This window comes from Mustela nigripes, chromosome 7 (assembly GCF_022355385.1).
Source record: "Mustela nigripes isolate SB6536 chromosome 7, MUSNIG.SB6536, whole genome shotgun sequence".
In the NCBI taxonomy this organism is placed as follows: domain Eukaryota; kingdom Metazoa; phylum Chordata; class Mammalia; order Carnivora; family Mustelidae; genus Mustela; species Mustela nigripes.
Window position 1 is genome coordinate 10918771 of NC_081563.1, and position 13087 is coordinate 10931857.

The 13087-nt window shown below is 38.4% G+C and overlaps 1 protein-coding gene across 1 annotated transcript in view; it reads right to left on the minus strand.

Annotated features, from left to right (window-relative positions):
* Positions 1-13087, minus strand: part of NBAS (NBAS subunit of NRZ tethering complex) — a 317167-nt gene that overhangs the window by 281843 nt on the left and 22237 nt on the right. The window contains exons 7-9 of the mRNA XM_059405174.1: positions 10852-10985; positions 8612-8745; positions 7050-7148 (exon numbers count right to left, since the gene is read on the minus strand). Coding sequence (XP_059261157.1) covers positions 7050-7148; positions 8612-8745; positions 10852-10985 — 367 coding nt within the window. The remainder of the gene's footprint in view (positions 1-7049; positions 7149-8611; positions 8746-10851; positions 10986-13087) is intronic.

A 13087-nucleotide genomic window follows, 5' to 3' on the forward strand; every position in this document is an offset into this window, starting at 1 on the left:
TATGCTCGCGCTCTCTCTCTCTCTGTCAAATAAAATATTTTTTTAAAAAAAAGAAAGAAATGGGAGGAATGAATATGAATACAAAATAGAAGAAAAAGGGAAGAGAAAAAAATCAAAAGAAACTTAATCTTTCTTTTCCACTCAGGAAATTAAAATTACTTATCCAAGAAACCCACAAAGGGAGAGTTATCAATCAGCAAAACAGAATCTTATTCTAGAGGCAAGGGCTTCTAGAAAAATGTACATTACACATTCTCTGCCTTCAGATATTCGACATTCTAACTGGAGATACAGGATTCAGTTCATCAAAATAGAAAAAAATAAAGTGTGATCTATATCTAAGTCGTGCCCAAAATGTTACACAAACTGAGAAGAGCAAATCTATATAAGAAAACAAATAGGCACTGGTTGGCTGTGGCCTGCTGTTATCAGCTAAGAGTCACCCAGACCCTAGTCTCTCCCAGCTGAATCAATATTCCTCTTCGTATAGACAATCCTATTTTCTCTTCTCAAAAATCTGAGTTTCCTGAAGAAGAAGCTGCCACTCAAGGTCTCAATTATCTGACCTCAATTTGCATTTCCAAGACCCCAACTCCCACCACAACCCCTCCTCCCCTGCCACACACCCCCTACACTGTCAGCCAAACCACACCACCTGCAATTTCCCCATGTAGCTCCCTTCCTCTTGTCACTGTTCACACGGTCACCTTGCCTGGAACAGCCATCATGCCCAGACTGTAGCCATTGTCTGAAGCAATGGACTACCATACTTCTTTTATCTTTCAAGAAAGGAAGATCTCCTTCTTCTGGATTCCCATCACCGTACCTGCACCCTCTTAAGACCCTTACACATTTCTAGCCTGCATTCCAGTACACACACACACACACACACATAATATAAATATACATATATATTTGTATAAACTTTTATTAGAGAAAATGTATGTCAGACATTAGAAATATATATATTACACATAGGTGTGTATGTGTGAGTGTGTATATATATATATATACATATATTATATATGTATATGTGTATATTATTTCTCATTCAAGAACATAAGGCCTTGAGGTGCCTGGGTGCCTCAGTGGGCTAAGCATCTGCCTTCAACTCAGGTCATGGGCCCAAGGTCCTAGGATGGAGCTCCATACTGGGCTCCCTACTCAGCAGGGAGCCTGTCTCTCCCTCTGCCCCTTCCCCAGCTCATGCCCTCTCTCCCTCTTGCTGTCAAAAACAAATAAATAAAATCTTGGTGCGGGGGAAAATATAAGGCCTTAAGGTCAGGACTTTCAATCCCTCTAACAGAATGCACTTTCTAATGGACAATAGATTAAATTTTCATAAATGTATATATGTGCTAAGAAAATGAAGTAAAATATAAATTTTTAAGAAATATCTATGTACCAAGAAAGGTATTAATACCTAGGCTTTAAAACAACAAAACCAAGTTGAATAAAACAAACAAACAAAGGGCCTTAAAAGAACAAAGAGCAAAACCTGGCTTGAACATAATAAAACATGGTATCAAAGAAGATGCAAAGAAACAGGTCCACCTCACAAATCAAAGCGGCAAGCAGAATGCCATGGGAATAATACATGCACCGTCTGGGCTTGACAAAATTTGCCCCAGAAAACGGAGCAGGGGAAAGCAAAACACATGCTACCCCCTTTCTAACAGCAAGATTTAAGTTCAAGACTTAATGTGAACCTATGCCAGGAAATACGGTATCTGAGCTATAAAAACAAACTTAAGAGACCACACTTCATTTAAGAAGTTGAAAGAACAAAATAAAAACAACACAATTTTCTTATACTTGTAACGTGTTTATTTGATAACGAAATGTTTGAAGAAAATGGCAGTAATTTGCAGCAAATACAATTAGATTCAATTTTATAAAATGTAAAGACCTCTAACTGTGCATGTGATCACTCAACTGTATCCAAAATAAAATAAAACAAAGGTCTATTATTTCAGATCAGAAAACAATATGCAAAATAAAATAAACAATTTTTTTAATTTTTTAATTAACTGGACTTGCAACTGATTTTCAAATTTTTTTTTAAGATTTTATTTATTTATTTGAGAGAGAGACAATAGGCAGTGGGGAGGGGCAGAAGGAGAGAGAGAGAGAAAGCAGACTTCCCGAGGAGCAAGAAACCTGACGCAGGACTTGCCCCCAGGACCTGGAGATCATGACCTGAGGCAGATGCTTAACCAACTAAGCCACCCAAGCAACACGATTTCCAAATTTCTTAAGGATGATAGAGCAAACTGACTCTTTAAGGCAAGAGTACAAACAAAGCAAAAGGAAAAAGTTAATAATATTACATTTATCCACTACTATCATATCCTGAGTACGTACTGTGTACCTCAAAATAGGGATGCCTGGGCGGCTCAGTCAGTTAAGTAGCTGCTTTCGGCTCAGGCTATGATCCCAGTCTCCTGGGATCAAGTCCCACATTGGGCTCCTTGCTTAGTGGGAAGCCTGCTTCTCCCTCTGCCTGCTCTACCTGCCACTCCCAGCTTGTGCTCTCTCTCTGACAAATAAATAAATTAAATCTTTAAAAAAAACTAGTAGCTCACTGAATACTCATTTCAATTATTTTCTTCCCTTAAGAGAGATTCATAAAATAGCTACAAAGAACATCTAGAAATGAGAAATAGAAAAACTGAAACAAAAAAATCACAATGTGGGGTGCCTGGGTGGCTCAGTGGGTTAAGTCTCTGCCTTCAGCCCAGGTCATGATTTCAGGGTCCTGGAATCAAGCTCCACATCGGGCTCTCTGCTTAGCAGGGAACCTGCTTCCCCCTCTCTCTCTGCCTGCCTCTCTGCCTACTTGTGATCTCTCTCTCTGTCAAATAAATAAAATCTTAAAAAAAAAAAAATCACAATGCCTAGTTCAAAAAGAAAGAGCAACAGAAAATTTTAAAAAAAAAGATAGATCAGAAAAAAATTAACCAGAATATAGATTTTTCTTTCTAAATTGTGTATCTTACATATCACTAATTCATTATATTTATAATGGATCTCAAAAGTGGCAAACTACTTTCTTCGTTAAGTATATGCATTTATATAGAAAGAATAAAAATAATCTTTTACTTTTCTTTTTCAACAAAAATAAAGAGGGAAAAAGAGAATAAGAATAAAGGTAAGTTCAATAAGACTAGCATCTGGAGAATAGAAATTTCAGAGAGAAAAAGAAAACAGAGGGGAAGAAACAATCAAAGAAATAATTCAGTAAATTTTCCCAAAAGTGAATATTCAAACCGAAGGGCCAACAGTATGGAAATAAACAACTCCAAGACATAACACGACCAAGCTTCAGAATACTGTGGGGAAATAAAAAAGAATCTGAGTTTCCAGAAAAAAGGAGGACGAAAAAATAGAGGGAAAAAAACGTGCATGAGGATTCTCAAGGGCAGCACTAGAAGCCAGATGACAATGGAGCGATAGCCTCAAAACTCTAAAAGGAAAATTATTTCCAGCCTACAATTCTATCCATGCTAAATTATCATTTAAGCATGAAGATAAAATAAATGCCATTTTCAGGCAGGCAAGGCCTCAAAAACTACATACTTCCCATGTACTCTTCCTCAGGGAATTACATAAGCTCACCAAAACAGCAAAATAAACCAAAGAAACACAGGTCCCAGGAAACAGGTGATGCAACAAAAAATATGAAAGCAATCCTCAGGATGGTAAAATGAATTCTTACAGGAGTTCTTAAGGAAATAGCTGTGCGGCAGAGGCAAACCCACATCACAGCAGGTCAGAAAGTTCTGAGAAAGACTCCAGGAAGACGAAACTTACAGAATATCTAACATATATGGTGTAGGATCTACACCAACGGGAGTGAGTTCACCATTAAATCTATAATAAGCATATTTAAAAACTTTGCAAACTAAGAAAGGAAGGGAGGAAGGAAGGAGAAAGAGAAGGAATTTAACTACAAGAATATACACAGGCAAGAAGTTACCAGATAGGCCTTACTCTAGCCAACAAAGCCCCTCCAAGATTTAGCCTGGTTGTATCTCTGGGACATCTATAGATTACTCTACTTAGTCGGCTTCAGCCAAAATGGCTTCCTTGCGGTTTCTAGAAAATGGCAGGTACGCTCCCAACTCGTTTTGCTTTCACTATTCTTTCTGCACAGAACACTCTTCCTTCAGATATCCAAGTAATGAATATCCTCACCTCTTGCAAGCCTCTGCACAGATGTTACTTTCCCAGCGAGGGTAACCTGTCTACCCTAGTTAAAATTACAACCCATAGGGCGCCTGGGTATCTCAGTAGGTTAAAACCTCTGCCTTCAGCTCAGGTCATAATCTCAGGATCCTGGGATTGAGCCCTGCATTGGGTTCTTTGCTCAGCAAGGAGCCTGCTTCCCTCCCTCTCTCTGCCTGCCTCTGCCTACTTGCGATCTCTGTTAAATAAAAAATTACAAAAAATAAAAAATTTTTTTTAAATAAAAAATTTAAAAAAAAAATTACAACCCATAATCTACTCACCACTCTGCCACTGCCTTCTACCCTCTGTTCATTTTTCCCCACAGCACTTCAACCAAGCATCTAGAACAGCATGTGGCACAGAGCAGGAAATGAATAAATGTTTACTGAATGAATGAATTAATGACTAAGAATGAAAAGGCAATCACGCAATACTACAGAAGGTTCTTGTCTCATCTGTGAAGAGCATCTACATGACCATAATATTTACCCTACAAAATCACAACTGAACAGGTGAACAAGAGAAGGCTAGGTTTGTGTATGTGAGGACAGAGTAAGAAGACAGAACATCTTCCATGAAGAGACATTAAGAGGTAATGGGTAAAACAGAGAAATCAAGAAGCAACAACATAAGCATTTTATTTTTATGTATGAAAACAACAGATGGTATCAAATAAAACAGCCAAACAAAGTAGCTCAAAGTAGTTATCTCTAGAAAGAAATTAGGTAAAAAGGTCAGTTTTTAAGATTATTTAACAGCCAAAACTAAAGACAGATCTAACTCAAAAAAGGTAAATTTTTTAAAAAGTCATGTTGATGGATGGAACTAGAGCATATCATGCTTAGCGAAATAAGTCAAGCAGAGAAAGACAACTATCATATGATCTCCCTGATATGAGGAAGTGGTGATGCAACATGGGGGCTTAAGTGGGTAGGAGAAGAATCAATGAAACAAGATGGAATTGAGAGGGAGACAAACCATAAGTGACTCTTAATCTCACAAAACAAACTGAGGGTTGCTGGGGGGAGGGGGGTTGGGAGAAAGGGGTGGGATTATGGACATTGGGGAGGGTATGTGCTTTGGTGAGTGCTGTGAAGTGTGTAAACCTGGTGATTCACAGACCTGTACCCCTGGGGATAAAAATATATGTTTATAAAAAATAAAAAATTTTAAAAAAAAATTTTTTTTAAAAGCCATGTTGGAAGAAAATAATACACACAAAATCCAGAATTAACATCCAGATCACATAAAGAATGTCAAGATCATATACTCAGTAAAAATTACGAAATTATATTTTTTAAAAAAACACATTTCATAGATGACAAAACATGAAAGGCCAATAACATAAAAAGCTATCCAACCTCATCAGTAATCAGGGAAATGAAAATTAAAGCCACAATGAGATCTTCTTTTACATCTCACCAGATCAGCAAATATTTAAAAGTCTGATACCAAGAGCACTAATAAGAAACCACAGAAACTTTCATGGCTGATGGAACTGCGCACTAACGGAACCACTCTGAAAAACATGTGCATTACCTCGTAGAGTTGAAGCTGTTCTTACTCAATAATTCACCAATTCCACTTCTGCTTCTATATCCTGCAGAAACTCTTACACACGTGTCAGAGGAATGCATAATCATTTTGGCCGCAGAACTATTTTTATAACCAAAAAACAAAAAACTGGAAACAAACCAAATTTTTATCCACAGGAGAATGAACAAATATACTGCAGCACATTCATAAAATGAAATATCCTAATGGCAGTGAAAATTGAATGAAGTAGAAAAACACGCATCAAAAAGCAAGCCTCAAAGCAAGACTTGTGTGTCTTCCATAGGATTCTATTTATATAAAGTCAAACAGCACAACCACATAGGAATAAGTGGTAAAACTAAAAAGAAAGCAAAAGAATGATAAAAACAAAATTCAGGACAGTGGTTATCCCTAGTAGGGAAGGATCAGGGAAGAGCATGAAGAGGACTCTGGTGGGTGTCGGTTCCTTTGCAATATAAAAATTTCATAATCATAAAATTCTGAATAAAAAGGACAGACCTATGACTGAATAGAACATAAAAATTATGTCTTTTTGATGAAAAATGTATGCAAGTACACAGAGGGTCAGAGAGCTTAAGGACTTACAAACAGACACAGAGTAAGTCTCAAAATTCAGAATTTAAGCTACATTTATCTGATTTACTTGATAGTGTCCCCATTTAGAGAACCAAGAAGTTAGCTTGGTAACTTATAAAATAGATGTAAATTTCACCCTCAAAATAACAAAATGAAATGAAAGAAATCACCAGAAGTAGATGATGCCCAATTTTCAACTACCCCTCAATGCAGGTGGCAGATAATACGCAGAGAAGTGGCCTCTCTGAAGAATGGGCCACAGGTGTAGGGATCAGCTGTGCCATGAGGGAAGCAGCCCTAACCTGCAGAGGAGGCATGCGGACGGAGCCCTCCTCTGCAAGGACACTTCAGAGGCAGCTTTTTGTGAGTTCTCTCAACACGCCAGAGCGCTAGAAGTTAGGTACATACTCATTTCCCAGATGAGGAAAATAAGATTAAAAAAGTGAAGAGAAAAACTTCCTCGGGGAATACTCCCAGTGCCCGAGCGGATCCGAGCTCAGTCAGCCCGACGATCAGAAATGCTCAGAAGACAGCTACCACCGTATCACAGATACTTAAGATAACTATGCACAAGAGGAACAAACGAAGCCAAACTAAGCAGAGTGGACACCGTCTTCTCTCTGAAACTGTGCCAAGACGTCTCCATCCACCTCACACTCCGCCAAGGAGAAGACACGGTTGCTCACCTGTGACCAGGATGGTAAACAGCTGTGTTGATTCCACGAGGATAATGACCACTGAAGCTGAAACAGTGACTCTCTTGATAGCTCTGATTTGTCCCAACACTAAATTTAAGAAGAAAGAACACCAGTAAGACACTGTGAGAGGCCAAAAAATACCCACTACAGTGTCTGTAATGTAGAAGACGCCACCAAACACTGCTGAGAATACAAAACAACTCTGACACGTAATTAGTGGGAATATGAATGATATAAAAACTCTGGGAAAAGGTCTGGAAGTTTCTTTTACAAATAAACTGTATCTACCCTATGATTCAGCAGTTCCACTCAAAGACAGTGGCTCAAGAAAAATGAAAATACATATCCATAAATACTTGTAAAGCATGGTCATAATAGCTTTATTCATAGTGGCCCCAAACTGGAAATCACAAGTCCATCAAAAGAAGAACGACTCAACAAATCATGAATGTTATGGTCTGAATGTTTGTGATCCCCCTGTGGGCTGAAGGTCTGTGTCCCCACAAAATTCATATGTTAAAACCCTAATGCCAGTGTGATGGTACTTAGAGATGGGGTCTTTGGGAAGTAATTAGGTCAGGAGGATGAAGGCCTTATGAAAGGAAATACTGCCCTCAGAAAGGAGGCCAGAGAGCTAGCTAGCTCTCTTTCTACCACGTGAGGGTAAAAAGACAAGTCAGCAGTCCACAAAGAACCCAAAGAGGGTTCTCACCAGAACCCAGCCACGCTGGCACCCAGAACACAGACTTTCATCCTCGGGAAGTGTCAGCAGTAAACTTCCATTGTTGATAAGCGACCCCGTTTTTGGTACTTCATTGTAACCCCTCAAACTTAGACACATGAAATATTCATACAGTGAAATACATTATATTATAATAAAATGGAATAAACTACTGATACATGAAAAATACAAATAAATCTCAAAATATGCTAAGTGAAGGAAGACTCAGACAGGAGACTACATTCTATGAGTCCATTTATGTGAATTACCAGAATAGGCACAACTTATCTAGGATGGTTAAGCTGGGGGGGGGGTCGGGGGGGGGCGGGTAGGTGTACATAGATTTACTAGGTTGGAGCATGAGAGAACTTTCTAGCATGATGGTAATGTGCTGTATCTTTGATAAGGGTTTGAATTGCACAGTATTTGCATTTCCCATAACTCACTGGCTGGCACACTTAAGATTTGTACATTTCACTGTATGCAAATTTTATTTCAAAAGAGAAAACTGTAAATAAACCTTAAACTTTAATTAATGGCATGCATGCTTAAGTATATAAGGATTAACTCGGAAATCCATTAAAAAATAACATTGACTAATGGCTAGACAGAGGGGTGGGCAGTAATGTGAATAGCAAGTATAGTAAAATGCTAATAATGGAATTTAAGTGAAAGTATAGGAGCATTTGCTATAAAATGGTTTCAACCTTCCTGTTATATTTGCAATTTTTTTCCACACTAAAATGCTGAAAGAACAAAATAAAATTTGACCAAGCCAGAGAAAAAACATTATTTCACATAGGAGTTCCCAAATAAAATGTATTTTTACCTTACAAGGTAACTTTTAAGTTCTCCTCGGTAATTGATGACCAGGAGTTCTGCAGACCACTGTGCACTGGCTTTATATTCTAAAAATATCAACCCAGCAATAGCATAGCTCAGATCACCTGGTAAACTTGATGCCTATAAAAGAGGGAGAATTAAGTTACTAAAAAGATACCAGATAGAAGTTAACACATGTATAGTTGAAAGACATCCCAGATACTGGCCTTTCCAGGTACACATTGAGACAGTCCCAGAACTGCTGTGTGTACTGAAGAATCATGCAGATCAGAGTGCCTAGAACCAGACATCCAACTTTAGACCTGCCCTCCCAACAAAGGCTATAGCCACACAACCCTCTAGATGACAGATTTGCCTAGATAAGAGAATTTCTGTTGAGACTGTGCTTCTCACGGGGGTGGGGAGGGGTAATGCCACCATTCAGCCTCAAAGAATTCTAAGATACTGAGTTTAGATATAAGCTCCCAAATGTTGACTTTCATTGCCAGCAGTAACCAATGCTTTAAAAAAAGCCTTGGGGCACCTGGGTGGCACAGTTGGTTGAGCATCTGACTCTTGGTTTCAGCTCAGGTCTGATCTCAGGGTCATGAGATCTAGCCCCAAGTTGGCTCTGCACTCAGCATGGAGTCTGCTTGTGTTTCTCTCTCCCTCTGCCCACCTCCCCACACTCCTTTTCCTAGGAAGCATACAGCCACATGCTCTCTGTCAAATAAATAAATAAATCTTATTTTTTAAAAAGAGGCATCAATTATTTCCCATTTTCCCATCAGTATCTAAAAGGAAAAGACACTTAAAACATTCACTCAATGGCAACGTTTTTCCATGAACTAAGTATCAGGCTGTATTGCTAAGCACATGAAGGCATGTGCACCTTGGGAAGCACACACATCCTACAGTTTACCACACCGAATGCCTAGACCTCACTATCTAGAACCTCAAAATAAATACTGTGGCCACATGCAGCTATGGAACACTTGATATAGGACAGTCCTAATTGAGACAGACTATAACCATAAAAAGAAACAGGACATTTCAAAGACTTGGTACCAAAGAAAGTAGAATATCTCATTAATAATCTTTACATTGCATATTGAAATAATATTTATGATATACTGGGTTATATAATAAATTCACCTGTTCAACTCTTAATGGAACTTCTAGAAAATTTAACATTACATCGTGATCATATATATTATTCACATTACTTTTCTATCAGACAGCGCTAGTCTAGAAAACAGTGATGCAAACTTGTTAGTTTGGTTCCCCTGGACTTCCGTAATATGAGTCTAACACATTTTTTCAAGTTTTTCCAGTCATTATTTCTGAACAAAAATCATTCTCTATATCACAGGTTCTTATCCCCAGCTTCTCATTAAAAATCAGCTGAAAAATGTGTAAACAATACTAATGCCCAGAGCCCACTCCAATCAATTAAATGAGAATTTCAGTGGGTTGAGCCTAGACAATCAAGTAATTTTTCTGTGGCTTCTCTTTTCTTTACAAAGCTTCCCAACTGATCCTAAGATGCAACCAGATCTAGCCCTGTGGTTCTACCTGCCTCTGTACCTTGTTCATTCAAGAAAGAAGGATACAAAGTAAAAAGCACTGGATTCCTGAAAGAAACACTTATTAACTGGATTGCCATGGGAAAAGTCATTCAACTGCCTCTCGATTTCAGTTTTCTAAACTGTAAAACCTGGATAATATCTGGCCAATCTATTCAAAGGGTTGCTGTGAATATGAACTAAGAATATATATATACATACATATATATATATACACACACACACATATATATATATATAACTCATTAATAAAGTATAAAACATTATACAAATACAAATTATTACCATCATTCATTTTTTCTCCACTCTCCCTTTCAATTCCTATCCCCTTGAGGGTAACAAATCCTAACTCCTCGGAAAGCTTTTCCTACTATGACAGCTCACTGACTACTTTCCCTCACTGGAACTTCCTAATATTTTTCTGTACCTCTGTTTACCACCATATTTCCATACTGATGGATTACCGCTGATTACTGCATTACAAAATGCGGAGAAAAAAATGTTTTACGTACAGATATCTACTAGATTCTCAGTGTCTTAAGTTCACAACTTATTCAGATTTACAGGTCAATTTCCCCTCTCCTCACATTTGGTCACTCAAGTACCTTCATATATTTTTTTGAATGTCTTTTATGTAATCGGTCTAAGGTTATGCACACACCGGGGCAATAACGAAGAGTTCACTTCCCGTGAGATCAAACACCCTCACTGTTCCTGTGCTTTCAGCATAGGCCAGCAGGGTACAATCATAACTCCATGCCACACGTCTCCACTGGGGTTTCGGGTCTTTTGGAACTAGAATGAAAAGGAAAGAAGTACTTTTAACAATGTGTTATACAGACAGTTTAGTTGCAGTAACTGTAGATGTTAACCAACTATTCAACTATGTTACCTCCTTTCCAAAGGATTTCTAATGTTTCGGTTCAATAGAAAAGAACTCTTTCCAGAAAGCCACTCCAAGTAAGACTGGTAAACATAAACCACAGCAAACTCTGCCCCACTTACTTAAGAAGCAAAGACGACTGACACCAGCGGTCAAATGAATGCTGGACAGGCCCTAGTTGGCAAAAGCTCAGAAGAGCACACCTCAAAATACTTACAAAATTACAGATCAAGAGTATAGAGAGTGTGGGCAGAAAATAATTCCAATTAAATGAGTTCAGCTCCTCCAACAGCAAAAAATGAACATTTCAACTGTTATCTTTCAAATACATCAAATATAGGTAACTAAGACATACGACGCAGGGTTATACAAACACAGCATTGGAGAAGTATGTAGATATACACACATTTATACATCAACATGTGGATTAGGTGAATCAAGTACTATCCCTAATCAGTCCCACAAGTCTAATATTTTAATAATCAACCTTAATAATTCAACACCTTTTTTCTGCTCTGAATTTTTCAGTACAATAATGAAGAGAAAGGCTGTCAGCAGTTTAAAAATAAAGGGGGGGGGGCTGTGAAACTCTAAACTCTGTTAAATTCATTAGAGGTTTCTGAAGACTTGCTCGCTTCAGTGTCCCCGCATTAGAATCCCAGAACTGAGGAGACCAGTAGAGCCAGTGACCTCCCTTTACCAGCAGGGAATCCAGATGATCAGGGGACTAACATGGGGACATCCAGAATTGAGAGTCGAGAGCAAAGAAAGCCCAGAACTCACATGTCCCGCCTTCCCAAACGGTGAGCATCTCACTACCACATGTTGCCTCTCAGTCCGAGTTTGGACTGAGCCTCAGGCCTGCCCCAGAAGGTTCCTGAGATCCAGCTAATAAGCCACCAACAAATAAGCAAACCTGGCAAATAAGCAAACCATGCATACTGGGGTCTGTCTTTCACCCACATGCTGCCTCTGCCTAGAATGTTCTTCCTCAGTACTCCGCAAAGCGTTCACTTTTGTTACAACCACCTGTGGTAACAAATGGTTCCCTCCTCCTTCCTTGGCACTCTTCAAAACTGACTGCTCTCCTCTCTGAGCCCAAATAGGCTGTGCAAAATTCTTTATCACACCACATTCTGTTGTTTACAGGACTACTTCCCCCACGAGCCGCTGAGCTCCATGAAATCCACCGACACTGTCCTATTCCACACTGCCATGCTAGAACCTGGAATGGAAAGTGATTAGTGTTTCACTAATGAATGAAGACTAACGCTTTCAGGAAAATCTATGCTAACAGGGCAAGGTAATGGTAAGAGGTTACCATCTCCCAGGGACTACCAATTAAACATGAATTACATAACTGGTCTTCTCCCCACCTAGAAGAGGTACTTTAGAATTCAGACTTTTCTCTTATATCTGTAATACACATAATAAATGTTTTTGTATGGGAGGAAAGTGTGCCAGACATCAAGGAGTTTCTTTATACCAAATAAATCCAAGTAAATACCAAATCCAAGTGAATACCAAATCCAAGTAAATACCAAAAAAATTCCAAGAGGGCCCCTTAGGACACAGTAAGGTCTAGTGGATATATTAAAGACTAACAAAACACTACACACATTTTAGAAAAACAATGTTTTTAATGGGAATAAAATGAGGGAAAAGATCAGTTCTCCATCTTTATAAAGCTTCAAAAAAAAAATCAAGCTTGGAAGTAAACAAAGGCACAAAATGATAAACAATAAGAGGAAAACAAGACCTGCCTGCCCATAGATGCTACACACACACCAGAGGGGATAATTTAATGCCCTGAAATATATTCATGTGCTAAAGACACACAGAAACATTTTTCCATTATTACTGTTTTACCTGAGATAACAGGTTTTTTCCTCTTATCTCATTTTGATAGGATAAACAGATTTATGTACCACATTCTTTATCTAAAATAAGTTTCATCTGAAAGGGATTTCTTTTTACTATTACTTCTAGTTATAACCAGTAGCACCAGAAAAAT